At 40.7% G+C, this 27349-nt stretch overlaps 6 protein-coding genes and 1 pseudogene across 10 annotated transcripts; 3 read left to right on the top strand and 4 right to left on the bottom strand.

Moving 5' to 3' along the window:
* Nucleotides 1-711: 711 nt before the first annotated feature.
* LOC104705607 (sulfate transporter 4.1, chloroplastic) lies at nt 712-5178 on the top strand. Its single transcript, XM_010421638.2, has 15 exons — nt 712-1478; nt 1592-1640; nt 1752-1953; nt 2081-2249; nt 2625-2690; nt 2779-2886; nt 2992-3099; nt 3321-3386; nt 3478-3538; nt 3661-3788; nt 3904-3945; nt 4034-4150; nt 4262-4313; nt 4417-4555; nt 4629-5178. The coding sequence occupies exons 1-15, from the start codon at nt 1128-1130 to the stop codon at nt 5038-5040; spliced, it is 2070 nt and encodes a 689-aa protein (XP_010419940.1). The 5' UTR covers nt 712-1127; the 3' UTR covers nt 5041-5178.
* A 78-nt stretch (nt 5179-5256) lies between these two features.
* On the top strand, nt 5257-6769 carry LOC104705608 (nudix hydrolase 16, mitochondrial-like; annotated as a pseudogene). Its single transcript, XR_015563925.1, has 4 exons — nt 5257-5515; nt 5820-5936; nt 6045-6135; nt 6326-6769. The product of XR_015563925.1 is annotated as a nudix hydrolase 16, mitochondrial-like (transcript).
* Nucleotides 6770-6835: 66 nt separating this feature from the next.
* LOC109124499 (E3 ubiquitin-protein ligase KEG-like) lies at nt 6836-15938 on the bottom strand. 2 transcript variants are annotated; one of them, XM_010421631.3, is made up of 16 exons: nt 14839-15938; nt 13818-14171; nt 13507-13737; nt 13204-13329; nt 12768-13104; nt 12457-12614; nt 11964-12121; nt 11489-11610; nt 11086-11220; nt 10269-10393; nt 9957-10061; nt 9645-9878; nt 9222-9555; nt 8948-9136; nt 8511-8816; nt 6836-8400 (listed from the first exon to the last, which is right to left on the bottom strand). In XM_010421631.3, the coding sequence occupies exons 1-16, from the start codon at nt 15567-15569 to the stop codon at nt 7180-7182; spliced, it is 4866 nt and encodes a 1621-aa protein (XP_010419933.2). In that variant the 5' UTR covers nt 15570-15938; the 3' UTR covers nt 6836-7179. The 2 variants fall into 2 exon arrangements, with proteins under 2 accessions (XP_010419933.2, XP_010419934.2); XM_010421632.3 differs by having other exon boundaries at nt 11489-11607.
* A 481-nt stretch (nt 15939-16419) lies between these two features.
* Nucleotides 16420-19277, top strand: LOC104709116 (leucine aminopeptidase-like). Its single transcript, XM_087461895.1, has 4 exons — nt 16420-17665; nt 17837-18070; nt 18147-18473; nt 18808-19277. The coding sequence occupies exons 1-4, from the start codon at nt 16670-16672 to the stop codon at nt 19099-19101; spliced, it is 1851 nt and encodes a 616-aa protein (XP_087318021.1). The 5' UTR covers nt 16420-16669; the 3' UTR covers nt 19102-19277.
* Nucleotides 19135-19943, bottom strand: LOC104705606 (large ribosomal subunit protein uL10c). The gene has a single exon (XM_010421637.3). It carries the CDS (start codon nt 19941-19943, stop codon nt 19281-19283), a length of 663 nt encoding a protein of 220 aa, XP_010419939.1. The 3' UTR covers nt 19135-19280.
* Nucleotides 19944-21202: 1259 nt separating this feature from the next.
* On the bottom strand, nt 21203-24421 carry LOC104705602 (hydroxyproline O-arabinosyltransferase 3). Of its 2 annotated transcripts, none has more exons than XM_010421630.3 (9): nt 23976-24421; nt 23210-23714; nt 23057-23124; nt 22777-22978; nt 22530-22627; nt 22355-22424; nt 22142-22213; nt 21721-21834; nt 21203-21408 (listed from the first exon to the last, which is right to left on the bottom strand). In XM_010421630.3, exons 2-9 carry the CDS (start codon nt 23600-23602, stop codon nt 21346-21348), a joined length of 1080 nt encoding a protein of 359 aa, XP_010419932.1. In that variant the 5' UTR covers nt 23603-23714; nt 23976-24421; the 3' UTR covers nt 21203-21345. The 2 variants fall into 2 exon arrangements, with proteins under 2 accessions (XP_010419932.1, XP_087318023.1); XM_087461897.1 differs by having other exon boundaries at nt 23797-24334.
* A 442-nt stretch (nt 24422-24863) lies between these two features.
* Nucleotides 24864-27162, bottom strand: LOC104705600 (ADP/ATP translocase 2, mitochondrial). 2 transcript variants are annotated; one of them, XM_010421628.3, is made up of 4 exons: nt 26845-27162; nt 25961-26459; nt 25491-25862; nt 24864-25377 (listed from the first exon to the last, which is right to left on the bottom strand). In XM_010421628.3, the coding sequence occupies exons 2-4, from the start codon at nt 26447-26449 to the stop codon at nt 25081-25083; spliced, it is 1158 nt and encodes a 385-aa protein (XP_010419930.2). In that variant the 5' UTR covers nt 26450-26459; nt 26845-27162; the 3' UTR covers nt 24864-25080. The 2 variants fall into 2 exon arrangements, with proteins under 2 accessions (XP_010419930.2, XP_087318022.1); XM_087461896.1 differs by lacking the exon at nt 26845-27162 and adding an exon at nt 26743-26825.
* Nucleotides 27163-27349: the final 187 nt, after the last annotated feature.

Raw genomic sequence — 27349 nt, 5'->3', positions numbered from 1 at the left:
TGCGAGGAATGATAAGGGTCATGTGCTTTGGGTGGGGATGAGGGCTTTGCCAAGAGTGAATACGGTGCTGGAAGCTGAGTCTGAAGCCCTTAGAGGCGCGGTGCTTATGCTGATCAGATTTAATTATCGAAAAGTGATATTTGAATCAGACTCTCAACAACTTGTGTCCATGCTTAAGGAAGAAACCGACAACCTAAATTTAGACCCGATCTTACAGGACATAAGACAAGCTTTACAGCATTTTGATGAGGTGAAGGTGCATTTCACGCCTAGGGAGGGTAATCAAGTGGCGGACAAAGTTGCGAGGGAAGCTATCTCACTTGAGAATTCTGTTCCCCGCATACTTTCATTAGTGCCTAATTGGTTAAATCATCTTGTAGAAGTGGACAAATTAATCCTGTGTACTTTTATTGGTTAATGATGAGTAGAAGTTGAGCCAAAAAAAAAAAAAAAAAAAAAGTCTCTCATGGTCATGTACATAAGAGTTGACCCACACTCATCGACATCATGAATCTGACCGGCTTAACGTCTATCTTCACTCTGAACTCTCAGCACATGTTTTATTCCCTCCTCCCAATCTTTAATATAATGATCGTATAATTAGAAAAATGTCGTCAAAACTGGCACGCAAGCCACTTGTATTGTTCCTATTGGACGACCTTCATGAATTCTATACAAGTATTAGAGAGATACGTGACGAAACCAACCAGTGACAACAATTGCTCTTAACGTAATTAATTCAAAAACATGTTTTGTAATAACAAAACTTATATGGCATCGTAATCGTAATCTAATTAGGCTTCTAATGGTATCATGTGTGTATAAAACTATAAACTAATCTATTTTTGACGTCTGATTAGATAAAAATAATAATAATAATTTAAAAGTTAGTTTGAAACAAAAGAAAAATGTAAACATTGACCACACACCACTTGAGAGAGTAAAGAAGAAGCTTTGGGTTTGTGGAATCAAATGTAAACATTGATCTCTCTCTCTCTCTCTCTCTCTCTCACTTTATTTATTGGTCATTCTCATCTCAGAGCAACGGATCCGTTTCCAAAAAGTGCGCCAAACCGTGCGCGCATAGAAGATAGATCATCATCATCATCATCATCATCATCATCATCATGTCCTACGCATCTCTCAGCGTCAAGGACCTAACCAGCCTTGTTTCTAGATCCGGAACCGGTTCGTCTTCTTCTTCTTCTTCTTCTCCGCTCAAGCCACCGGGTCAAACCCGACCCGTTAAGGTCATCCCGCTACAGCATCCGGACACCTCCAACGAAGCTCGTCCTCCTTCAATTCCTTTCGACGATATCTTCTCCGGATGGACGGCCAAGATCAAGCGTATGAGGATCGTCGATTGGGTCGATACTCTCTTTCCTTGTTTCCGATGGATTCGAACTTACAAATGGAAAGAGTATTTGAAGCTCGATCTCATGGCTGGTATCACCGTCGGTATAATGCTTGTTCCCCAGGTCTATATATATTTTCTCTCTATCTCTCTCTCTCTCTCTCAGTTTCGTAAAATATCTTCAGATTTGTTTCCATATATCAACTCTGAAGCTTTGATGGATTTGATTTTGAACAGGCAATGTCGTATGCGAAACTAGCTGGCCTTCCACCAATATATGGTTTATGTAAGCTCTTGTCAATTCAGAGGAATGCTATTGTGGAGTTCTCTTCTGCTCTTTCACTTAAAAAGACATTGCCTATTCATTTGTTTCAATTTTATGAATTGTTTGTTGCAGATTCGTCTTTTGTGCCGATATTTGTGTATGCAATATTCGGCTCATCTCGTCAGCTTGCAATTGGACCTGTTGCGTTGGTGTCTCTTCTCGTTTCTAATGCTTTGGGTGGAATCGCTGATACAAATGAGGAACTACATATTGAATTGGCCATTTTGTTGGCGTTTTTGGTTGGAGTTTTGGAGTGCATCATGGGACTCTTGAGGTAATACTACATGTTTTTTTCTTTAGAAATTAGGCGAAGGGAACAACGTAACTGTTATCAGTTAAAAGCAGAAGTCCTCTAATTATTGTTGTGCCATGTTGCATTCCTTTGTTTGATTTCAATCCAGGCTTGGGTGGCTTATACGATTCATAAGTCACTCTGTCATATCTGGATTTACAAGTGCTTCGGCCATTGTGATTGGGTTATCTCAAGTTAAATATTTCCTGGGGTATAGCATTGCTCGGAGCAGCAAGATTGTCCCAATAGTAGAGAGCATTATAGCTGGAGCTGATAAGGTGAAACTTCCATTTCCAGCTTTAGACAGTTCAAAGAAACTCTTTCCTCTTTGCCTAAGGTCTTTAAATAGGGTTCTATAAGTATCATCTAGACTGAGATTTTGGTTTTCAACCTCTTTATACAATTTCGATCTGCATATTCTTTTTCTATTCACTGCCTAAAGGACTGTAAGTACTTAAAAGCCTATCAATACCTGGTGGTGTAACTTTTAGTATATCTGGCTCTCCCTATATCCTTATGTAACTTAGATTATACTTTGATTCGTCATGGTATGATGATTTTGCTTGTATATCATGAATTTTATTGGTGAATCAGTTTGGTAAAGAAAGCATTTTGTTTCTACTTATTTAGATGGATCTTTTTCTGCTTTGTAGTTTCAATGGCCACCTTTTTTGATGGGATCTCTCATTCTGGTGATCCTTCAAGTGATGAAGCATGTGGTATGAGCCTTGATCTTTCCAGAGTTACTAGGGAAGCAGAACTTTCCTTTATATGATATGGTAATAAGGTTATGGTATTGCTTGGCAGGGAAAAGCAAAAAAGGAACTTCAATTCTTACGAGCAGCTGCACCACTCACAGGGATTGTGCTCGGTACAACCATTGCAAAAGTGTTTCATCCACCTTCCATCTCTCTGGTCAGATCGCTGACGAACGAAAGAAACTAAATTTACCTTAGTTTCCTTGTTGAGCTACATAATGGTTAAGTGATTGCAGTAATAGCAAAATTTAGTATGTTTCAGGTGGGAGAAATACCTCAGGGCCTTCCAACATTTTCTTTCCCAAGAAGTTTTGATCATGCAAAAACATTGCTTCCAACATCAGCTCTCATTACTGGTGTTGCCATCTTGGTGAGACATCAACATCATTATTTTTATCAAAGTAGGCATATGGGAACGGCAGAGCTGAACCTACTCATGAGAAACTACAAACAAATGGAGATGGTTTATCTGACATTCTACGGAAAAAAGAAGAATAGAATTTCTTGTACAGATTTAAATGAAGTAAAGCATGTCAATTGATATTATGTTATGTCGTTCTCTAATAAACTAGCTCTACATTTTGTATCCAGGAATCTGTGGGAATTGCCAAAGCACTTGCAGCGAAAAACAGATATGAATTAGATTCAAATTCAGAGGTATTGTACCTGACTTAAGAAACTTGAGTAGACTTCGATTCTTTCTTCTTTTTCATTTACGGTGTCAACTATTTCTACCTTCACTGGACAGTTGTTTGGTCTTGGTGTTGCAAATATATTGGGTTCACTATTTTCCGCATACCCATCTACAGGTACGTTATCTTGAGAAGATGAAGCCATTTGTAATTGACGATACGGATAGAAGCTGTTATACATTTTATAAATTAAAAAAAGTTGATTGACATAATCTGCGAATGTCCTGTGCAAAATTTAGGATCCTTTTCTAGGTCAGCTGTGAATAATGAAAGTGAAGCTAAGACTGGCCTATCAGGACTAATAACAGGAATCATCATTGGATGTTCTCTACTCTTCTTGACACCGATGTTTAAATACATACCCCAGGTCTGTCTGCCTGTGGTGAATATTTCAATTTCCAGTACTTGCTGCTCTTTCTGCACTGTGCAACTAGATTCTGGCATCTAACTTTCACTCTGTTGCTTATCTTTTTCGGATTCAGTGTGCTTTGGCAGCAATAGTGATATCTGCCGTTAGTGGCTTGGTAAGTTCATATAAACCCACCTTCCAAGGAGCGAAGATGGATTTGGCTTCTGGTTTCTTATTTGTACTTTTCGGATTATTATCATTAGGTGGACTATGACGAAGCTATTTTCCTGTGGCGTGTGGACAAGAGGGATTTTACGCTTTGGACCATCACTAGCACAACGACATTGTTCTTCGGAATAGAGATCGGTGTCCTTGTTGGTGTGAGTTATTTAGAATACTCTTTAGTATGTTTAGATTCATCTAACTAATGTATATATAAGTTCTGCATAGACATTTAAGGACTCACGCGGTTGCAATGCTTGCAATTTTAGGTTGGTTTTTCACTAGCATTCGTGATCCACGAGTCTGCAAACCCTCACATTGGTAAGAGGAATTCCGTTTAATCGCCTCTCACATCACATGCTTATTGAAATTGCCTATTTTTCTAACTTGGTTTCATTTCTTATCTTGATTATTCTCCTGGCAGCTGTCTTGGGGCGTCTTCCAGGCACCACTGTGTACAGAAACATAAAGCAGTATCCAGAGGCTTACACATACAACGGGATTGTGATAGTCCGGATCGATGCTCCAATTTACTTTGCCAACATAAGTTACATCAAGGACAGGTGAGAGAGGCATTTATTTTATTCATCCTTGTGGTATGAAAGAATAACAAAGCCCATATTTTTGAAAGTGCAGACTAAGAGAATATGAAGTAGCTGTTGACAAATACAAAAACCGGGGACTGGAGGTAGAGAGAATCAATTTTGTAATCCTGGAGATGTCTCCTGTTACACACATAGACTCGAGTGCGGTGGAAGCCTTGAAAGAACTGTATCAAGAGTACAAAACAAGGGACATTCAGCTAGCGATATCAAACCCGAACAAAGATGTTCACTTGACAATAGCAAGATCAGGAATGGTGGAGCTTGTTGGCAAAGAATGGTACTTTGTGAGAGTACACGACGCAGTACAGGTGTGTCTACAATACGTACAGAGCTCTAACTTAGAAGACAAGAAAACAAGTTTCTCGAGAAGGTATGGGAGTGACAACAATTCATCCTCCTTCAAAGCGCTGCTGCAAGAGCCATTGTTGTCAGTGGAGAAATAAAAGGATATAATATGTAATGTAAGTGAATAGGTGTGTATAGTTTTTGTTGAGGAATTTGTAAACATCATACAGTTTTCATTGTATGATCGTAACAACAACATTCTTAACTGTTTTACACAAATAAAAAGCATAAAAACAGACCTTGGTGACTTTCAGACACATTTAACATGACTCGGTTTAGCTCGTGGAGAAGCAATATATAAAGAGGAGGGAATACAAATCTTAAATTTGAAACCCTAAATCTGTTGGGTATCTCTCCCGGCTCTCGATTTCTCGAATCTTAGGAGGCGGCAATGGTTGAGGTAGAATCGCATTTGTTGTCATCCAGGCTTCAGCATTTGATGGCGTAGAACTCGAAATTTTCTTCTGGGTTTAGAAGCGAAGCGAAGAGGGTTTGTTCTTTGATGTCTGATTTGATCGCTCGTACGGGTCGGCTCCTGCAGCGGTATGAGAATGGCTGCCGTCTCGTTGCCGGGTATTGTATTATTATCTTTCATTCTCTTAATACCCTGTCGCTGCATACTTCTGGATTGGGCTTGCTTTCGGAGATTATTAAACGACTGTCCCTAAATCTAACCTATGGCGATAGTATGATTGCTTAATTGAAATGTCGCTTTGCCATTATTCTGGCGATTGAGGAATGTTAATAGGAACTTGGTTGCTAGCCATGATTGCTTTTATCTAAGTTTCTTCTTTTAAGTTGCTGTCCCTATGATTGTTTCTACCTACTATTGCAAACTCGATTCTATAGGTTTTTTTATGTTGTGTGCATTGTTCAGGTGCATTCCATTTGATATAGAAACTCGGAGGAAGTTGATGGTAATTCTAACTGTGGGAAAGTGGTTGAAGTGTTGATGATTAGTTCATCTAGTGGACCTGGACTTCTGTTTCCCAAGGTACACAAAGCTTTTGCATTTTCTTTGCTTAGAGTCATCACAGTTGTGCCAGTTACTAACCTTCTGTATTTTATTAACCAAGTTTCATACATGATTCGATTGATATAGGGAGGCTGGGAGAATGATGAGACAGCCAGGGCCCAGGGAGGCTGCAGTCAGGGAAGCTGTCGAAGAAGCAGGAGTTCCGGGGATTTTAATGGTGAAACCTTTATCCACACCCATCTTTTTACATGTTTTGTATGCCACGTATGGGTGTTATCATGGGCTAAAAGAGGGTAGACTAATCCAGCCTCTCCCTGGACAGAGCTACCTTTTTGGCCCATGATAACATCTGTAATAGCTAGGAAAGCACACATACTTTGTACTGAATTTCTAGAAATAATTTGCAGGATTTGTTGGGAGAATATGAGTTCAAGAGCAAGAGTCACCAAGACGAGTTTAACCCTAATGGTGTATGTAAAGCGGCAATGTATGCACTGCATGTGAAAGAAGAGCTGGAGTCATGGCCAGAACAGGAATTGAGAACTCGGACATGACTCACAATTCCTGAGGCACTAAAGAAATGTAGGCACGCATGGATGAAATCTGCCTTGGAAGAAGGCTTCTGTAAATGGTACCAGGACAAGGACATCGATTAATCTCTCTTCGTTCTACCATTCATTTTTGTCAACATAGGAATTTTGTTCTCCTTGTTCCTTTTTTTTGCTATATTATGTGAAGTTCATTGTTTACTTGAACAATACTGTAGAACGTGAGGACTGACGAGAAACGAAAAAAAGTTCATAGCTCAGTATTTAAAGTATAGTTATGAGGACAACGTCGTTTCTTGTGCACATCCGACTTACTTAACAACGTCGTTTCTTTTGTTCCTCAAACAGTGATATTATACGCTAAGCTCATTCAAAAAGACTTGTTAATACTAAAGAAAGCTATCCATACATGCGATTCATTATTTTATACAAAAAGGAAAAAAACATATAAACAAAACGAGACCTGAGATTTGAAAGTGGTGTCTAGATATAATACTGATGATACACCCTAAATATCTCCTACCACTCTATAGTTTAACTTTATTAACAAAAATATTAATAAATCATCATGAGAGATAGATAAGATATAGATCACCGGACCTGTTGGCACAAGGGCTTTGTGAGCTTTTATGTCTTATAATGGACAGAGCAGCCTCATGCATCGCCTAATGACCAATCTTCCAGATTCAAAACATAATCATACATTGGGAGATTCAGCCAGAAGTTTCATCTAGAACGATATCTGCAGGATCACCAATCCATGGCCGCCCTTCTCTCCACAGAAATTTTATTCTCAGTTTCCCATTTGCATCCACTCCCACAACATGTCCTTTACTTGCATGAGTCTCCATTCCCCAACCCCACCGAGGTGTGACCAGTCCATCCTTTATCTTAACCCGGTCTCCAATTCTGAATGGTCTTATACGTTCCAGTTCCCCGGCTTTGCATAGCCATAGCCTGTCTAGGAAACAGAAAGATACCCATAAGTCTCCATCCTCCATTCTGTGAACCACCCCTATGCTAGAAGGGTTGACCTCTCCCCACTGGTAAGTGGGTGTTGTGATGCTCGCCTTAACTTTAACCCAGTCCCCAATCCTGAGCTCTTCTTCTTCTATGGTTTCCACTTCCGATGGGTCAAGCATCCACGTTTTAGAACCGGCTGGTGTGTATATCCGTAGCTTACCATCCGCATCAATGGCTGCTATGGTTCCTATACTCCCATGGCTATGACCTGACCACCCAAACCTAGGCTGTTTCACTGCCAGTTTGACCCTAGTTTTTTGTCCGACCACAAGCTTCTTTGCTTTCTCTAGGTGCGAAGAGGAGCCCGCCCATCTTTCTTGCTCGCCACAAAACGAAACGGAAGTCGTTCCATCCCATTCGTCTCCCTCATATCCTACTCCATGCACTACACCAACACTTCCTGGTCCAGCGGATTTCCAACTAGGAGCACCTTCTCTAAGTTTTACCCATTCTCCAACCTCAAACATAGGTTCCACTTCCAAGTCTGCTGGATCTCCTCTCCACCACCCATGCAATCCGAAGAAAGCAACCCTTACCTCTCCATCAGCATGAACAGTGGTTATGATGCCTCGTGAATCGGGCTTGGCTCCTCTCCAACCCCATCTTGGTTCTGTTAAGCCCTTCTGGAAATGCACAAACTGGCCCACTTTGAGAGCTGGAATCTTCTCTAAATCTGTGTAGTGAGTACTCCATCTTCCTTTCCGGAAACAACAAGCCAACTCTAAGTAACCTGTTTCCTGTATGCTATGAACGACAGCAATACTCTCCCTTCCTACACTAAACCAATCATAGCTTGGTCTGTTTCCCAGGCTTGGCATTGAGCGCACCCAGTCACCGACTTCAAAACCTGAGAGCAGCTCTGCATCTCCAGGTGAGACTCTCCACAATGTCTGTCTACCAGTCACCTGTGCCTACAGGAGAACAAAAACAATCCAATCGTCGATATCAAATGAATGCTGAAAAACAAAAACTAAGGAGAGCCCAATCAATCCAGGGGAAATGATCCATTTCAGAAACTTACACTCAGAGTCCCATCCATGTCGATTCTCATTATTTTACCAATAGTCGCTGGAGTCTCATTTGACCATCCAAGTCGTGGTTGGGTAATAGATGGAGTCATATGAATCTCTTCTCCCACATGAAAGGGTACAACCTTTTCAACATCTGTCACAGAACATGAAAAAGGCTTGCTCCTGAAACAGAAAGCTATACCCACATCACCATCTTCGTCTAAGCTGTGCATAACGCCAATACTGTTTCGAGTAATGTCTTCCCATCCATATTTCGGGGAAGACACAGAAGCCTTCACTCTGACCCAGTCGCCAACCTGCTCGTGGTACAAAGCTCAGTGTTAAAAGAATCAAAGCTCTCGACAAGCTGCACATCTAACTAGATGCATTTAAGAAAAGACAATCAAGTATCCTCATCCTTGTGACTCTCAGAGAAAACCAGCTTTACCTTGAAATCGTCAATCTTTTCCATGTCCGAAGGATCTGCCTGCCACGGAATAGGTCGGTTCGGTATTTCAATTATAAGGAGACCATCATTCTCTATTTCACTAATTTTGCCAACACTGTGATGGGTCTCCCCACCCCAAGCATATCGAGGTTCGGCAACTGACCGCTTTACGCACACCCGATCACCAATCTATAATATTAAGAAAACTGTTGGATTGGACTTCTGATATGAAAGCATGAACTGTCTGTAAGAATTTTACAAAATAACATATTACCCTAAAGGGAGCAACAGGTTCAACTTCCTCGGGTTCACAATGCCAGGGATTTGGAAGATAACTTAATTCCACAAGGAGGCTGCTATCTGGCCTTACACAATAAACAATCCCCATACTCCCCGGGACAACAGATCCAAAACCATGTTTTGCTGAGGTCAGATTCTGACGGATACGGACCCAATCCCCGACTTTGAACTCTTCCACACGTTCCATTTCGGCAGGATCAGCTTTCCAACCTCGAGATGCTCCAGGAAACCCAACTCGTAAGATCCCATCCTCATCAACACATAAAACAGTACCGACACTATCACGTGACTGGCCACGCCAACCAAACCTAAGATAGAATCAATCAACACCATATGTGGTTATGACTTTGGTAAAATAAATTACACCATAATTTCTACACGGAGAGTACTAACAAACCTTGGCTCTTTGACATCTGCTCTGAGTCTTACATGCTGGCCCCTGTCCAACGGAATCAGCTTAATAACTTCATTTGCCAACACACGAGCTTCCCCAGAACAAAATGCGACAATCATGTCCTCCTTCTCGAGAATAGTTTGCACAAACCCAACACTCTTAGGCTTAGCACCTTGCCACCCATGTAAGGGTGTTGTTATGCCTCTTTTGAACTTCACCCAATCACCTACCTCATAGCTGAGAGAAATTAAAATCAGCGTAAGATAACAGAGAAAAGGTGCATATCAGCAGAAGGATTTAAGAAGTTGTCCTCACACTGTAGGTGATAAATGAACTCCCCTTTTTAATAGTGCCTCCATCAGATCCTCTGAAATCCATTCTCTTGGAAGGGCTTCTAAAAAGTCACGTACTGTCTTGCCACTGTTAATTCAATATTTATACAAATTATATAAAGTATGATCACAGGAAGAAAAGGGTAATGACAATTCACAACGCTAGCTTCTATAGTAAATTTTGTATGAGTGGATTTTACAACCCCGGACAGGAAACTAACATTACCACAGTGTAATGAATATACACCTTTGTTTCAATATATAATATTTGTAGTAGCATCAAATTAGTGCTTGCCTGTGGTTTCTGACGTCCACGGCAGCATCAGGACTTCTAAGCATCACAATTAACCAATCAAGGTTTTCACGTATCATCTTTGCTGCATCTGCTGCTATATGGAATGCGTTGTCTCCTTCATCATCCTATAATAATGAAAATAGAAGAAATAAATTGACAATGTAAAAACAGCACATCTTGGAAGCCAGTTCTGACTGCACCAATGTGGAACCTACAAACATTAGATGTACAAAGCTTTGCCACTACTTATACAAAAAACATATTTTCTGAGCCCTGATATTTACATCAAACATTAGTTAACATAGACGGAAGAAGTGATGATTGTAAACTAAAACAAACTTATTTTCTATTACCTATATTAAAAGCACTGATCATCATTACCAGAACAATAAGAAACAATAGACCCAAAGAACCAGTCGTATTTATATCAACAAGTTAACATTTTCGTCCAGATTAACTAGAGACTCGAGCAATAGCATATCATTAAGTTTAGCCTCTTCATGACAAAAGAATAAAGCTAGTATATATATACAAAACATACGTTAATGACTGTATATTCAACTAGCTGATCATCATTATGCAAGACCATATGAAGGTTCAGATTAACAAATTTCAAGTAAGAAACCAACCAAAGAAAGAAATACAAGTAAAAAATCTGTATAGTTGACAAATTTCTAGCCTTAGGATATGCTTAAACTTAACACTCCGAGTTTTGAATACACAATGGCTCCACGATAAAAAAGAAATATAGTCTTGGCAATAAAGGAGAGTATCAATAACAAATAACTCATTAAACCTAGGGAACCTGCAATATTACCTGTATATTGCAGTCGGAACCAGACTCCAAAAGTAGGCTAACACAGGAGTTCGCGCCTCTGGCCAAAGCCATATGAAGAGGAATTGTATTGTGAACATTGCGGATGTTCGCATTCACACCAGCATCTAGAATGACCTATCAAATTATAATGAATGATATAAGTAGAAAGTATGTAACTCTATCAACGCACAAGATATTTGGCACACTAGTCTTCGTTCTTTTCTCTCAATAACTACCACTATAATTTTCGATTTACACCATATAATATTTACTTCTTGATAGGCAAAGCATCCAAGTCTTGCATTTAAGTGTATGGTGCTCCATAACAGCATAACAACACGGACAAATTCTTTCTTTTTAAAACATCAACGTTAATACGTTATTTGGTAGGAATACAACTTACTCTCACAAGTTCCACATTGTTAGCCATAGCAGCAGTATGCAACGCTGTTCGCCCATGCTGAGTATCTTGCGCAGTCGGATCTGCCCCAGCTGCAAGCAATATCTGAACCAGCTCTCTACCTTCTGCAGCAGTATACATGCTAAGTATACTGATTTATATAATAAACGAACACAGACATAACATCCAAAAACTTTCAACATGTGACTGGCCTTTTAAATTTACTACATAAAAAATCATTGGAAATGTGCTTTAAACAATTCTTATCTTATAGATATGACAGTAATCATTCTATCTAACAAATAAAAGATTTGTAGAGGTCCTCATAAAAGATCAGATAGCATAACACAAAAGTCTTCTTCGCTAAATTTGCCATTGCAACAACACACAGGACGAGAATAGAGGATATGGATATGTATATAGTCATACTTCAATGAAGCAATTTACCAAAAAAAAAGATACTATGTTTCATCATTACCCTTTTCATGATCTTTCTTTATAGAAGCAGCCATACACAGAGCAGTGCCAACTGGACTTGGGATATTAATTGCCTGAGAAATTTCTTCTGGACTGGAAACTTCCACCCATCTCTTGATAACAGCAACATTCCATGTTGCTACACACATATGTAGCGGTCTGAAACAAAAATAAAAGTATAAAGATCTATAGCATAAACAACAGAAACATAGGTTTACAAATGAAATATGTTTTCCTAAGAAAGAAAAGAACCATTAATATCACATACAAATCACCGTTAAGGTCATTATGACTTATCCAAATATGTTAACATAACGGGCATGTTTAAGCACATACAATCAAACTAAACAAGATAAGCTCTAACATAGATGCAGAATAGGAGTATCAGAACTATGAAACAAAACCAAATAAATCTGGTTTTAAAATGGCCCTATCAGTGCCAGATCTTATGGTGCCGTCTACCTAGTATAGAAAGAATTCAGGTCTGTACTTACGTCAGGCACTTAGCATTTGAAACAGCCATTGATCTTGAGCCCCCATTTTCCAATACAACAATGGCACAATCTGTGTATTTCTTGGCAATAGCTCGATGAAGCACAGTTTCACCTTCATCATCCACTGCATTTGGATCAGCTCCAGCTACCATCAATTCCTATTAATAGTATCAATAAGCAGAAAGCAATTATTAACATGATAATAGATATAAGTCTTGCATCACATCTTATACTTCACATATGTGGAAGATTTGTGATCCTGTGGTAGAAGCTTTAAAAGACTGATAGCTTCCTCGGGAATAGAGACTTACACGCATACAATCAGGTTGGCCATGGTAAGAACACACATGAGCTACAGATGGGCCAGATCCTTCTCGCAGTCTGGACCTAACATTAGCCCCCTTTTTTATGAGAACATGAACACATTGTGGAGACCCAGCTGCTAAAGCAAAGACAAGAGGAGGATCCCCATCTTTGTCCACAATATCTACATTCGCCTCCCCATACTCCAATATAGCCTCCACAAGTTCAGCACTGCCACGTCTGCAAGCCAAGTGAAGAGCAGATTGACCATCAGCGTTGTGCGCCTCTAATAGAGATCGCACAGAGCTTCCACCGCCTCCAGCTGCAGCCTTCGCTAGTATATTTCTATTCCAAAACAAAACCAAACAAATGTTATTTGAGAACAGGTTGTTTATAGCTAGTCAGAATCGATAGGAATAACTAAAATTCCTAGCAGATACCAACCTTACACCCTCAAAGTCTCCTTCCAAAACAACCCGATGTAGGTTGTTAGGGTTATCCTGAAAGACCCCTATGTTAGTAGGGCGAGTTGCTTCTACAATGTTTACTTCACATATTTTGGTAATCCCACTACATCATACATGGTTCATAAAATTGTTAGGCGAAAGAATACAGGCATGAAGACACCAACAATCTTAGTTGTTGCTGCTAAATTAATTTTTAACACAAGTGAAAGGGTCTTCTTTAGAAGCAATGAAAACAGGGAGACAATAAAATAAAGAAATCTTAGAGACTTAAAAATCTTACTTATCAGGGCTTGCTGAAGGGCTACGTGGTATCTCTTGTAGATGACGAAGAAATGTAGCAAGCATGGCATTAAAGGTTGGTCTTTTCGACGGTTTAAACTGAAGACATTCACCAATCATTTTCCATAGTTCTCGAGGAATTCCCACACCCACTATGCGTTCATATTGTGGTGGTACTTTTCGGGCTTTCACAACAGCTTGAAAAATTTCTTCTCTACTAAGACCATCCCACCTGTAAAATTAAGTGATAGTTAGCACAATGGCGGACACAAAACACAAATGAAATATCCAGTAGGAAGAGGCTTCACATACGGAGTGGATCCAGTGCACATCTCTACTAACGTACAACCAAAACTCCATGCATCCGACTCTGGTGATACACCACTTGCATCCTCCCAAAAAAGTTTTTTCACTGGCCCCCAAGCCTCTGGTGCAGTGTAGTGTGGACTGAGTGTTACACAGTCCGCGTATAGAGTGAGCTTTGAGGAATCATACTCTGGTCGAGTTTTCTGGCATGTTGGCTTCTTTAGGATGGGAGCGAGCCCATAATCAGAAACCACAGCATTGCCACTTGCATCCAAAAGAAGATTGGAAGGTTTTATGTTCATACATATAACACCTGCTGCATGGAGTTCTGCAACCCCTCGAGCAACATCAGCCCCATATCTACATTTGGTACAAATTTTAACATCACAACAAGAGGAATGGAATAAAACTTATGTTGGTCACCGAAGGAATATTCTAAATTGGAAACTTAGAACAACATAGCACGATATGAAAGGATAATACAAAATACTCATTTACTCATAAGAGCATTCAATTTAACAGTCCCTAGACGCTATACATATTAAAACATTCCAATTGCTAAATAAATATGCCAACAGCCCATTTATTTGAAACCTAACATAAGTATAATCTGCATATGATTCCACCATGAAGATATCTTCCAACAATAAGATTCAAGGCTTCCACTACTAAAAAGGTAAGGACTAGGGCAAAAAAAAAAGGTTTTGTCTATTAACAGACGAAAAGTGGCTGCAGCTACTAATGACAAAGACAGATGACAACTACTTCAAGTTGTCTCCTCGCTTAAGTGCTCGGCACCAAAACCTAAAAGCTATCTTAGCAGATTCTCCGAAAATGACACCAGGTTTTAGTTGCCTTTTTTTCACTAAAATCTGCGCACTTGCTATATATTTCTAACAGCAATTTCGGGCTTACTCCAGTAGTGTGAAAGAGGCAATCAATGATGGAAACTTTAAGCACAAAAATGATGACAGTAAAAGGCAGAGATTAGGCAAAATAGAAAGTAAAAGAGAAGGCAAAGAGGAACCTTAAAATCTGCTCCAAAGTGAGCCTGCCTTCATTGCGTTGCATCTCAGACTGAACAGACCCATAACACCTGTCCATCAAAAGACAAAGAGATCCCTCCATCTTCACAACCCCATGGAAAGTACAAACATTCCTACACCACATGGACGCTCTCCGCAAGCTCTCAAGCTGTCCCTGCATCCAATCTACATCCATATCCTCCGTCAAAGTCATCTTTTTCACCGCCACACGGTGCTTACACCTCCCACCGCCGCCTGCAACAGTGGCATCCCACATCTCCACACCACCGCTCTCTTCCCCAATCTGCCTACCCAGCTTCATCTCCGGGTGAGCTCCAACCTCGATCACAGGACCACATGAGCTATTAATCGAGCTGGAGGCATGGAACCCGCGGGACGAACGAGCTCTATCCTCATCGCTTCCATCTTCTTCGTCGTCTTCATCCTCGTCGTCGGTGTAATCGCAATCGAAGTTAGCGCCGCCACCGGAAGCGGCGTGGATGAGGGCAAGCATAGCGTAGTTCTTGCGCAAGCCCTGGACAGAGTTACCAACAACGGACACGTGGCGGCAGCGGGGACAAGTGAGGCTAGTGTCGGAAGAAGTAGAGAACATCTTGGAAAGACAATCTTTGCAGAAGCCATGGCCGCATTGAAGCAATAGAGGAACTCTCTCGTCTTCGTTATACCGCGTGTGGCACACGGAACAACAAGGCACCTTCACTCTCCCAACCATTTGAGAGCTCCCAAAAAAAAAGAGAAAGCCCTAAATTTAGGTCGCGAGATCAGAAGATGAGTGAAAGGCCAAAATCAGTTGAGAGTTCGTTCCCTTTTCAGAACATATCGGTGGGGGGAGAAATAAAGAACAAAGTCTTAAATTAAAGTCGATCCAGATCAAGACGAGAAGAACAGATCCATGGTGAGAGTTAGATCAAAATTGGCTGAGAAAATCAGACACGAATAAAGAAAATAAAAATAAAAATTGTAAGAAAATGTGAAAAAGGTTCGTCTTCAGGGTTTTATAGGATCATTTTTTATTTTTACATTTTTCTTTGTTGTTTATTGTTTTTGTTTGTTTTAATATATAATTTGGGTCTGGTTCGTCGGTTTTGACGGGTTGGTTGATTGGTGCCGTAAGCAGTTGAGCACGAACCCGTTCTCTGACTCTTCTTCACATAAAGTAATCGTCAACCATCAGATCTGGCACCCTTTTTTAATCACTAAACCATAAACACTTGGTAAAACTAAAATGGCTACTGGCCCAACAAGAAAACAATCTATGATGCATAAGAAAGAACTAAGTAGATTATTACGTTGTATCTCGTAAGTCGTAACATGACAATGTGAACATCCTTTGACCGAGATTAGCATTTTTGGGACATACTTCTTTCTATGATTTCACATTAATGTTTCCATCATCACCTTTTTTGTCGTCAGCATCGACATTTAGATTCCTCATAGATACAAAGAAGATGACCCCGTTAAAGCCCAAAAATACAGGGCTCTAAGCCCAAAAGAGCGATATTGGTTAACTTAACACAAGCAATGTACTCATCATGGTTTAAGTGGTTTTGGTTCATCCAACTTTGGGGTTTAGCATATTTAATCGCTGTTCACGGTTTCAACTTTATGCTCTAAAAATGATTCTCCATTAACCAAATTATTCCCAAAATATAATTATCTTTTATTAAAAGTAAACAATTCTTGATTTTTCTTTTTTTTTTTTTTTGTTCTCCCGCTTTATACTCTCTCGTCTTCTCCACCTCTCTAACTGCCCCTTTTCCCTCAAACCCTAAGCTGTGTACTGTTAATCCAAAGCTTTTTTTGCACTCAGCCATGGCACCCATTGATCCACACTCATTCACCGATTCTTCTCACCCTCTCACCACGCATGTCTCTCTCTCCCTTTACCTCGATTTCAACTCCTTCATCATCCATGGCTCCGCTCTCCTCACTCTCTCCTCCGCCTTCTCCGGCGAACTCTCTCTTGATACTCGCTCCATTTCCATCGATACGGTCCTCGATCCTCTCACTCTCGCCTCTCTTCCTTACCGCGTCTCCGCCACACCGGATCCAATTCGAGGCACCCAAGTAGTCGTTGTCCTCTCCGGTCAGTCTTCAGTGCTCATCGTCTACTCCACTTCGCCTTCCGCCTCAGCTCTCCAGTGGCTATCTCCGCTTCAGACCTTCTCCAAATCTCACCATTATGTCTACACTCAGTGTCAAGCCATTCACGCCAGATCTATTTTCCCATGCCAGGACACTCCCGCCGCGAGGATCCGCTACGACGTCGTTATGAACATACCCAATTCGCTCTCTGCCGTCATGTCGGCTCGCCACGTCCGTCGTAGGCTTCCGGTTCCTGAGGAGGCTAAACATCTCGAGGCGGGGTCATTGGGGTCGTCACTGTGGTCTGGTGAGGATAGAGTCGTGGAAGAGTTTGCTATGGAACAGCCTATTCCGCCTTATCTTTTTGCGTTCGCCGTAGGTGAGTTAGGGTTCAGGGAAGTTGGACCTAGGACTCGGGTATACACAGAGTCTGCCGCCGTTGAAGTTCTAGATGCGGCGGCACTGGAGTTTGCAGGAACTGAGGATATGATCAAGCAAGGGGAGATGCTGTTTGGAGATTACGAGTGGGAGAGGTTTGACTTGTTGGTGCTTCCTCCGAGTTTTCCTTATGGAGGGATGGAGAATCCAAGGATGGTGTTCCTGACGCCTACTGTGATCAAAGGAGACTCCTCTGGGGCTCAAGTTGTAGCTCACGAGCTTGCACATAGCTGGACTGGGAACTTGATCACCAACATCAACAATGAACATTTCTGGTTGAATGAGGTATATTCTTGATTAGCTCTTTTAACTTCTCCCAAGTAAGTAGTTATATCTCAGCTTATGCTTCAGGGTAGAAATAATTGTCCTGTGCTTAGGGTGTGTAACTGTGTGTCTGATTTTTAGAGTCTGCCTTGTTGATGGGAGAAAAACTTATTTTGATTTTCATGGCAATAGGGATTCACAACTTACGCAGAGAGGAGAATTGTGGAGGTTGTACAAGGCGCAGATATAGCTACTTTGAACATGGGCATTGGTTGGAGGGGTTTGACTGATGAAATGGAACGGTTTAAAGACAACTTGGAGTGCACTAAACTGTGGAACAATCAAGAAGGTGTTGATCCAGATGACGTATATTCTCAGGTTCCATATGAAAAAGGATTCCAATTTGTCCTGCGAATTGAACGTCAGGTTAGTTGAACTGCCACCTCTGCTTTCTTATGTAATCTTTACAAGCGTGGTCACTTATTTACTGAAAAACTTTCAGATTGGAAGGACTGCTTTTGATGAATTCCTCAAGAAATACATTGCTACTTTTAAGTTCAAGTCCATCGATACCAATACATTTCTTGAGTTCCTGAAAGCAAACATCCCTGGCATAGAGAAAGAGATCAACCTACAGCTGTGGACTGAGGGAGTTGGTATACCAGAAGATGCATATGAACCAGTCTCAACCATTTACACAAAAATCATATCCCTGGCAAAAGAGTTTAAGGAAGGAAGGATGCCAAGTGAGGATGAGGTTGCTAAGTGGAACGGACAGGAATGGGAGTTGTACTTGGAGAATCTTCCCAAGTCATGTGAACCTTCTCAGGTACTTTTTACACTTCTTTTCTTCCTCTAAGATAACGGAGAGTTGTTAGGTGTGTTAGACTTGGGTCAAACGAACTGATAAGCTTTCATAAGGAAGAGATAAAGGCCTAACTAACAGTCAGCTAGACTCAATAGTTACTCTTACATTAGTGTTAGGCTAGTGAATGGTTGTGGAAAGATCTCTTCAACTATTCTTTCTGACTTTCTGAGAATTTAGTAATCTTGTTGTCTTGTATGTAATCGAGAATGCAAGATCTATAAAGGAAGAATTGGGAATCAGGTTCCAAAAACCGATGACTAAGTACTAACACATGTTTGCTTATTGGGTGATTCAGGTTATGGCCTTGGACAAGCGGTACAGACTAGCAGAATCAAAGGACTACGAAGTGAAGGTGTCGTTTCTGCAACTTGCAATTGCATCAAAGTGCAGAGAGTACCATGGGGAAGTGGAGAAAGCTCTAAAAGCGGTAGGAAGGATGAAGTACCTGCGTCCTCTCTTCACTGCTCTGGCACAAACTGGTGGAACAGAAGAGAAGCAACTCGCGAAGCAGGTGTTTGCAGAAGCTCGAGAAACTTACCACCCCATAGCTCAGGGAGTGGTTGAGTCAATCCTCTCTAAGTACATCTAAACAAGACCCTTTTTGTTATTAGCTTGAGAGAGCAGTCCAACAAAAAACAACATTTCAATAAAACCCAGTGACTGTAATAACAATTCGTGCTTTTGAGCCATAAACAAAATGAATGTGCCTTGCCTTGTTGATACATTACATTCTCCAAAAGATTAGTACAAGCTTACTTATAATAACTATTATGCATTGCTCTCATCCTCCAACTTTTTGATATAAGCCTTAAGCACCATGATAACCTCAATAGCCGGTGCTTGTAAAGTAGAGACGAGATTAATGGCCGGAGATTGCAGAGCGCCGAGCAGCTTAGCGTAGACCTCAGCACGAGTGGGCATGGTCTCGAGAACTTTGAAATTGTCAGGAGCGTAGAACTTACCTTCGAAGACGGCACCAGCAAAGTCATTGTCTTCAAGCTTGCGTTCCTTCTGGAAGCTCCGGTAGGGTTTGATGGCGGAAGGGATTTCATCAGTTTGAACGAAAAGCCAAGCGTTCATGCCTTTCATACAAGGCTTGAGAGCTTCCCATTTGGTGCCTTCAATGGCTTTGAAGACCAGAGTGTTCTTGGCTACGATGAGCTTCGTGGTGTCGGGGAGAGTTCTACGGAGGTCTTGAAACTGCTTGACGGTGAGGCCTTTGTAGTTGATGGCTGCGAGGAGATGGCAGTTCTCGAGATGGGACTTGACGGCTTCGACTGTCTCTTCCTTTTTGTTACGAGACACGGCGGATCTGATGACAGGGAGGCGAGGGTAGTTTGGGGAATTCGAGGTTTTGGGTGTTACGGTTGAGATTCGCTGGTGGCAGAGAGGAGACAAGGAAGACGAGAAGGAGAGAAGAGCCACTTCCATTTTTTTTTGCTTTGCTCAGAAGATGGATGAGACGAGGAAGAAGGAGACTGCTGCTGCTTCTTCTTCTGTGTGTGGAGGGAGAAGAGAAGATAGAGAGATGACCGAACCAACAACGCAATCCACTCAGCAATTTTTTTATTTATTATTATATTAATTTATTAAATGTAAAAATTCATAGGTTTAATAGACGGAACTATTTAACTCCGTCTAATTGAACTCATTTTGTCCTTTAGACTGGTTCTGAAGACAGACAACAATAACATGATGAGATCCCAACAACATTATCCACTGGTTAGTAATTTTTAGTCAAGAACCCAAAATAAAATGTTTTACTCTCTAACTAGGTAGGGATCATGGAGAAAAAAAAAGCTTCCTCTCTCTCTTCTCTCTCTAAAAAATCTTTCAGAGAAGAGAGAAAGCATGTAGTTGTTGTATTCGCCGGCCAGAGTTAATCTGGCTTTTCTGTCCCATACTCCGCCGTCCAGTTTGTTTAACTGGCTTCAGCCCGACATCCTCAGGCTTCTACAGCGGTGGTTGGTCGGTTTTCACCCGGCAGATTCGGCTCTCACATGCGATTTTGGCCGGTTTTTATCGTTTCTTCTGCAGTAAATCGGTTTTTGGCCGATTTCTTTAGTTTTATTTAGTTTTTCTTTCAATAATATCTCTGGACCTATGTATGGTGGGCCGTTTCGGCGACCTCCAACTAGCTCCTCAAGTTTGGTTTTTATGGTCTCCGGTGGTTTCCGCTGAGATCCTACAGTATCTAATCCGACCAGATCGGGTGGTTTACTGTTTCTCTCTCAGGTGTTCTCACGCCAGTTTTGTTTTCTTAAGATCTGTAGTTTACAACAAATCATCATATATGATTATGAGAAAAAGGTAATGAAAAGAAGACGTATTTCCAACATATTTGGATTGCCTGTAGCCGTTTTTTACATGTTTATGAAGCTTCGATCGAGCAAGCTTTTGTGGATCAATCAAATTTCTTTTCTTTTTTTTTGATTTTGCCAGATCTCAATTGTTTGATGATTTGGAAAATTAGATGGGTTGGAATCCCTGTATTTGGATCCATTCTCTCTGTTTATGCAGTCTCCAGTGAGAAACAACCAAAAATTGATGCTTCACTCATTTTCCGGCGTCAATAGTGTTCACCGGTATCGGAGTTTTCAACGGCAAAGGATGACCGGAAGTTTTATCGTTTCTCTTGCAACATGGTCACACCACGTGTTTTTGCTATTGACACGTTAGAAGCGCAAGAGTTATCCTTCAAAAAAAACCTTTGATGTAATCTTTTGGCAAGAACATGTATAAAAGAAGTGAAAGGAGAAAAGAAAATCTCTGTTGGCAAAAATATTGATGTATAGATTCGTCCCTATAGTTTTCTGTTTTGTGAATGTGAAAGTTAGAGAGTGTCCCAATTTGGGATGTTCGAAGTAGCTTCATTCACCATCTTCACAAGAGTCACCTGCACCCACCACAACCACAAACAAAATTAGGCTTCTCGGACTCACACTTCTTGTCAACAATTGGCCACAAGCAAGAAACCGTGATCCTAAAGAGATACTAACAGAGCGATGTATATCATCTGTCCGGGAAGTAAAACCATTGCAAATTGACAAACTACATAAAACTTAATTAAGCCTTTGTGTATGAAGTTCCTAATATAGTCTCGGATTCCACTAAAAACCAATGCCATGATGTGGGTAAGTTCCCCTATGAGCTATGAATGGACCTTACTGCAGAGGACTCAGATTAGAGTGGTAAATATATAACATACCACACTTTCTGGAACACCGCGAGGCGGCATGGACATGTTCCTCGGAGGAGGACCCCGCAAATGTGATCTCTTATCGAATCGCCACTCTCCTATTTTGCCATATGTCAGCTCACCCTATATTTAACAGTCAGGTAATGTAGTTAGTTTTGAATACACATGAAACTGAAATACGTACATACTCTATCACGGAGTTCTGAAGGCGGATCATTGAAACGTCCTATAATTTAAAGTCATTGAATAGGGTTGTAGAGAAACTGACTTAGTAGTTTCAAAAGAATCTAGTAAAGAAAACTTAAATAAACGAAGCAAGCGCGAATGAACTTAAGGTTGCATAAATAATGAGAAAGTACTTGAACAATTGACTCAAGATGTAAAGTCTGTTCTCAAATTTATCTTCCAAGATATGTCAAACAGAAATCACCTTCATGTTGTAATCGCATCCATAAGTGTAATGGATGATAAATTTCCCCTTTGTAGACAAATCCCATGGAGGCTGAAAAATATGGTGAGAGTACTTAGGAATACGGAGCAAAGAAAAGACTTTTGTAACTTTGACAAAGAAAAAGTAACAAGAATATGACTTTGACATGGAAACCAATATCAGTGCAGTAATCAGCACAAGGCCGATTCCTACCTGAAGCATGAAATCCTTCCGAAGTATGTGCCGCACCCCATGCAGAGCAGAGGCAATTGCATAACCGTACCTTATCAAACAGAAAAAGTAAGAATAAAGATGTCACTTAAGAAACATGGGATTCAAAAGGTGGAGAGCCAAATTTATGAATAAAGATTTGGTTTTCAGTGCTAACATTTCCAGCACCCATCCAAATGCCTTATCAGTTTCTGGATCGTTTTTCATTGTCAGTGAGATATTCATCCATGTAGGAGCGATCTTTTCAAGTGATTCCTGCATAAGAAAGTAAATGCATGTCAACATCAAGTTTGAAGCATAAACAGGAGAAACATCATACGACCTCTAGAGATCTTTGATTGCCCAAGTCAAATGTGTGAGATAGACATAACCTCATACAATAATTTTAGCACATATAATCTCACCTTGCTTATAATAACAGGGGAGTTCCCAATGGGATCAATATTTGTTATAGGGCCCATCCCCACTGGATAATACTTTCTGACAATGTTTTCGTACTTTTCAGGTGTAATATAGAAAAACGGAAAAGCGGCTGGGAATCCTCCAACAGCCAAATTGGGTAAGGGGTTAACAAATATATGATCAGGCTCTGCCATGAGCACATAGCTGCACAAACATTAAAATGCATGAGACTTAGCAAACAGTAGAATGTGTTTTGTTGAAAAAGAAGGAGACAGGACTTACTCTTCCTTGATGGTAGCTCTTTCAAGCCATTGCACGAATGCCCAAGGTCTATTCAAGACAACATACCCCTACATACATGATCACAAGTGATTCAGTGATAAAACCATCAACAAAACTGAGACCAAGTGGAAACTAATAAATCAAAATCCATACCCGATCAAGACCTGGGGGAAGAGGATCAACCACAAAAGTGGGTATTTCATCCATCAAGCTATCGGAATTACCCGAGTGCAAAATGCGGGTGAAGCCTCCCATATCAGAACCAGGAAGAGCTTTCTTCTGCTGATACCAATAATACATAATACGACACTGCCACTTATTATAAGGTGCATCAGTGGCCGTAAGAGCAACATGAAAAGGTGCTGGAGAAGTCTTGGCCTTTCTAATGTTAAGAGGCATCTGAACAACAGGATCATCAACAAGTGGACTCCCATATGAATTACTCACACCAGATCTATTGTGAACTATAAGTGTCAGAAGATTATACGTCACAACAAAGAACCCAAAACCCAACAAACACAGAAGCAAGCCCGACGCTTTTCCCATTTATATACTCTCAAATCAAAAAACTAAAATACAAAGCAAAACTCAATGATGCATTCAAGCTTAGCAGCATAGATTCATAGCAGTGGACGCTTTAGAGCTCACAAATTCATTCCTGCAACCAAAGGTGATGAGATTAAAAAAAAAAAACGAATCGTGACGAGCTAAGCTGATACAACTTTGCAAAATTGAGAAACCTAGCCGTCAAAAATGTGTCGACTTTATGAGAATTGACCGATCAAATCGGCTGATGCATCGATTTCGAGTCAACCAACAGATCAGTTATAAGGGAAAGAGAGTTTGAGATTCCAGAAAAAGTAAAAGATCTAAAGAAGGAGAAACCCACAAATAAAAATTAAGAATTTTGAAAGCTTACAGATTCTTCGCGGAGAAGGAATTAGGAGTGTCGCCGGAGAAGAATAAGAGATGCGGAGGAGTAACAAAATAATTAAATGCGAAGTGGGGTTGACTTAAGACTAACGGTGCGTCATTAACGAATTAATAACACATGTCCAACAAATCTGATTTGACAAATGGTGTGTTCGGATCGTGCCAATAGAATTATGCCGATGGATTTGCAAAAATACTAATTTATAGAGGAAAATTACAAAAACCAAACAAAAGAAAAGAGGTTCTTCAGAAAGTGCTAGTGTGTGCATAACACGTTTTTGGAACTTGATTACGTGAATCTCTAAATTGCCAACGTAGTAACACACTTGTTAGTGCCAAAACAATTTGGGAATCTACTGTCGTTGGATTCATTTATGTACTTGTACGAATGGTTGTGTTAGTGTCGTGGTCGTTGTAATATTCCCCAAAATACGGTTATTGATCACATGGCTTGACAGCTTGTAACATACAAATGGTAAGGATTGGCAAATATGACTTACAGATGGCCAATACAACTTGCGTGTAGTTTTGGTTTTTCTTACTACTTTCAACTTCATATTTTGAGGTTTTTCTTACTTTTGGAAACGTGCTCCTCGCTATTGAGCTCCCGAGAATCTGATCATAGCTGTCAGTTTACGCGCTACGCACTCAAAAATCTACGTTACTTAGACATTTTTGAGTTGCCTGAATGAACTTATCGTGATAGATAGGTAACTTCCACGTCTTACTTTTATCTTTCCAATTTGTTAATTCGATAACTCTGATTTGCCTTACTTCGGCGTTTTTTTCCACATCTCTATCAATAGTGTTCACGAGATACTACTAATAGAAAGAACAACAAATATGCACTACGCTACCGAACGGTAACATCGTGTTTTGGTTCGAAGGAGTTAAATCTCCCTCCCAAACAAAATTTTATTTCATATAACAAAAAAAAAACTTATGGCCGAAAGATAAATTTCCCCTTGCTCATCTCTAATTTAACGGGAAAATATGTCATCAATATCTTTTTTTTTTCTCAAGTATGAAACTGCAAGAATAATAGAAAAAGAAAGGACGAAGCTTTATAAGTGACTGGGGGATTTAGTAACTTAGGCACCTCCAGATCCGTACTTCTTGCCGAAGACGATTAACTGCAGCTTGTCGTAGCCAGCAAGCACACCAGCACCTGCAATAGCACGCAGGATGTTGGCACCAGCACCCTTGAACAGTGACTTGGCTCCTTCGTTCTTCAGGATCTGTTGGAAGGCATCCATCGAACTCTTGTACTTCACTGCTTCACCTGATGTCATCATCATTCTTCTACGGACCGTGTCAATCGGGTAGGATGCAAGACCCGCTCCATTGGTGATGAGCCATCCAAGAGCAAAACTAGCGAAGAAGCTGTCCTGAAATGTCCACCACGGAAAGAGATATACCAACATTAGAATCAAACAAGACAGGACCCCTTATTTCTTAAGATGTCACTTTATGTATGTAAAAGAGTAGAGCTCAAACGAACCTGCATGTCTCCAGTGAGGAGAACAGGCTTCACAGAGTCGTACAGTCCAAAGTAAAGACCACGGTAGACAATGATACCAGCACAGGAGATGTTGAATCCACGGTAAAGTCCAGCAATACCATCCGACCTGAGGGTCTTCTTGTAGACATCAACAAGACCATTGAACTGCCTTTCACCTCCCTTCTTGGCAGACTTAGAGTCATTGGCAAGACGGGTACGTGCATAGTCAAGAGAGTACACAAAGAGAAGGGATGAGGCACCAGCAGCACCTCCAGATGCCAAGTTACCAGCAAACCACTTCCAGTAGCCATCCCTGTCTTTCTTGAAGTTGAAAAGCCTCTTGAAGTAATCTTTGAATGCAAAGTTCAAGGCCTAGCAAGTGAAAGATATAGATCAGTAACCAATGCATTATATATAAGTAAACATTTAAAAAAAAAAAAAAAAAAGCAAAGAAGTGTAGCTAAACTAACCTGAGTGGGGAAGTAACGGATAACGTTAGCAGTGTTTCCTCTCCACAAAGAACCAAAACCCTCATCCTTAATAGTCCTGCCGAAACAGTCACCAATACCCTTGTAGGGCTGTGAGAGCCTGCCAGCCTTGAGCATCTCATCCTGGTTTTGAATCAAAAGCTTGACACGCTCAATGGGAGCAGCAGCAGTCTTAGAGACAGCAGCAGAAACACCACCCATAAGGAAATCAACAGCAAAGTTAGTGAACCCTTTCTCTCCTGGAGCTTGGACAAACACAGGAGAAGTAGTAGTAGCAATCCGAGATGCGGCCGCAAGAGGATATTGAAACGCAGCATTCGAGTAGTTTCCGTATGATGCTCGACTTTGGTATGTAGCAGGGCTCTGAAAAGCGGAAGCATAACCCTTAACATCCTGAGAAACACTAGAACGCAAGAACTGGCCAGAAGAAGCCTTCTGAAGAATCGTGGGGTGCTGAGTCTGTTCAACCATTTTGACCTCTCTACAAAAAAGTAAACAAACATTAAAGTAACAACATCAATCTAATATGATCATATTCAGAACCGTCAACGAGGTCCGCACAATAGATCCATACATTAGTAACAAAATGGTGGGAATATTAAGAAACAGAGCCAAATCATTTCCACAAGCAGATGGGATCTATTATTGTTATCAAAACATTCACACTCGACACGCGATCTACGTTCAAACTGAATCAAGAATAATTACGCATGGAAACCATCAGATCGTCGATACAAAACGAGACACCACTATAACATTTTTACCTTGTTTTGATAAGACTGTGAAAACAGATCAATAAAAAAAAGCAAATGAAGAAACAGAGAGAAACAAAGAGATTTTCAAGCGAGAGAGTAACCAAAAATTACCTAAGAAAAAAATCGATGGCAATGCGAAACAGAGGGAGCGAGATTCTTCGCCCTTAGTTGTCGGGTGAGGTGTGAGCGAAGAAGAAGAAGACGAAGAGAGAATATGCGTTTTGTGTGGCGAAGAGTCGAGTCTCTTTTATTGCCCTTCTCGGAAAAATAGGGTCGCACTAGATAGAAATCAGGTGTAACGCTCGTTAATGTGCGTTCTGAAGCTCTAAACCGTTAGATCATCGAGAGTGGAATAAGATTGATTGTGAATCGTTGTATTGTGATTACTAAAGGAAATAAATTGGTTTATGGAAAGGTATAAACTGCGTTAATGGCCCTTGGATCTTGCCAGCTTTTTGGCGCCTAAAATCAGGAAACATTTATTTATTTTTATTTTGAGATTTTTGGTAGTCAACCATGAATCCATGATGACGTTTTAACTAGGGCTGGGCATTCGGGTAACCTGTTCGGGTTCGGGTATTATCCATTCAGGTTCGGGTAAACGGGTTTAGAAAAA

This window comes from Camelina sativa, chromosome 8 (assembly GCF_030686135.1).
Source record: "Camelina sativa cultivar CO46 ecotype springtype chromosome 8, ASM3068613v1".
Lineage (NCBI taxonomy): Eukaryota > Viridiplantae > Streptophyta > Magnoliopsida > Brassicales > Brassicaceae > Camelina > Camelina sativa.
The sequence above is the reverse complement of the archived record's forward strand: the minus strand, read 5'-3'. Positions and strand labels throughout refer to the sequence as shown.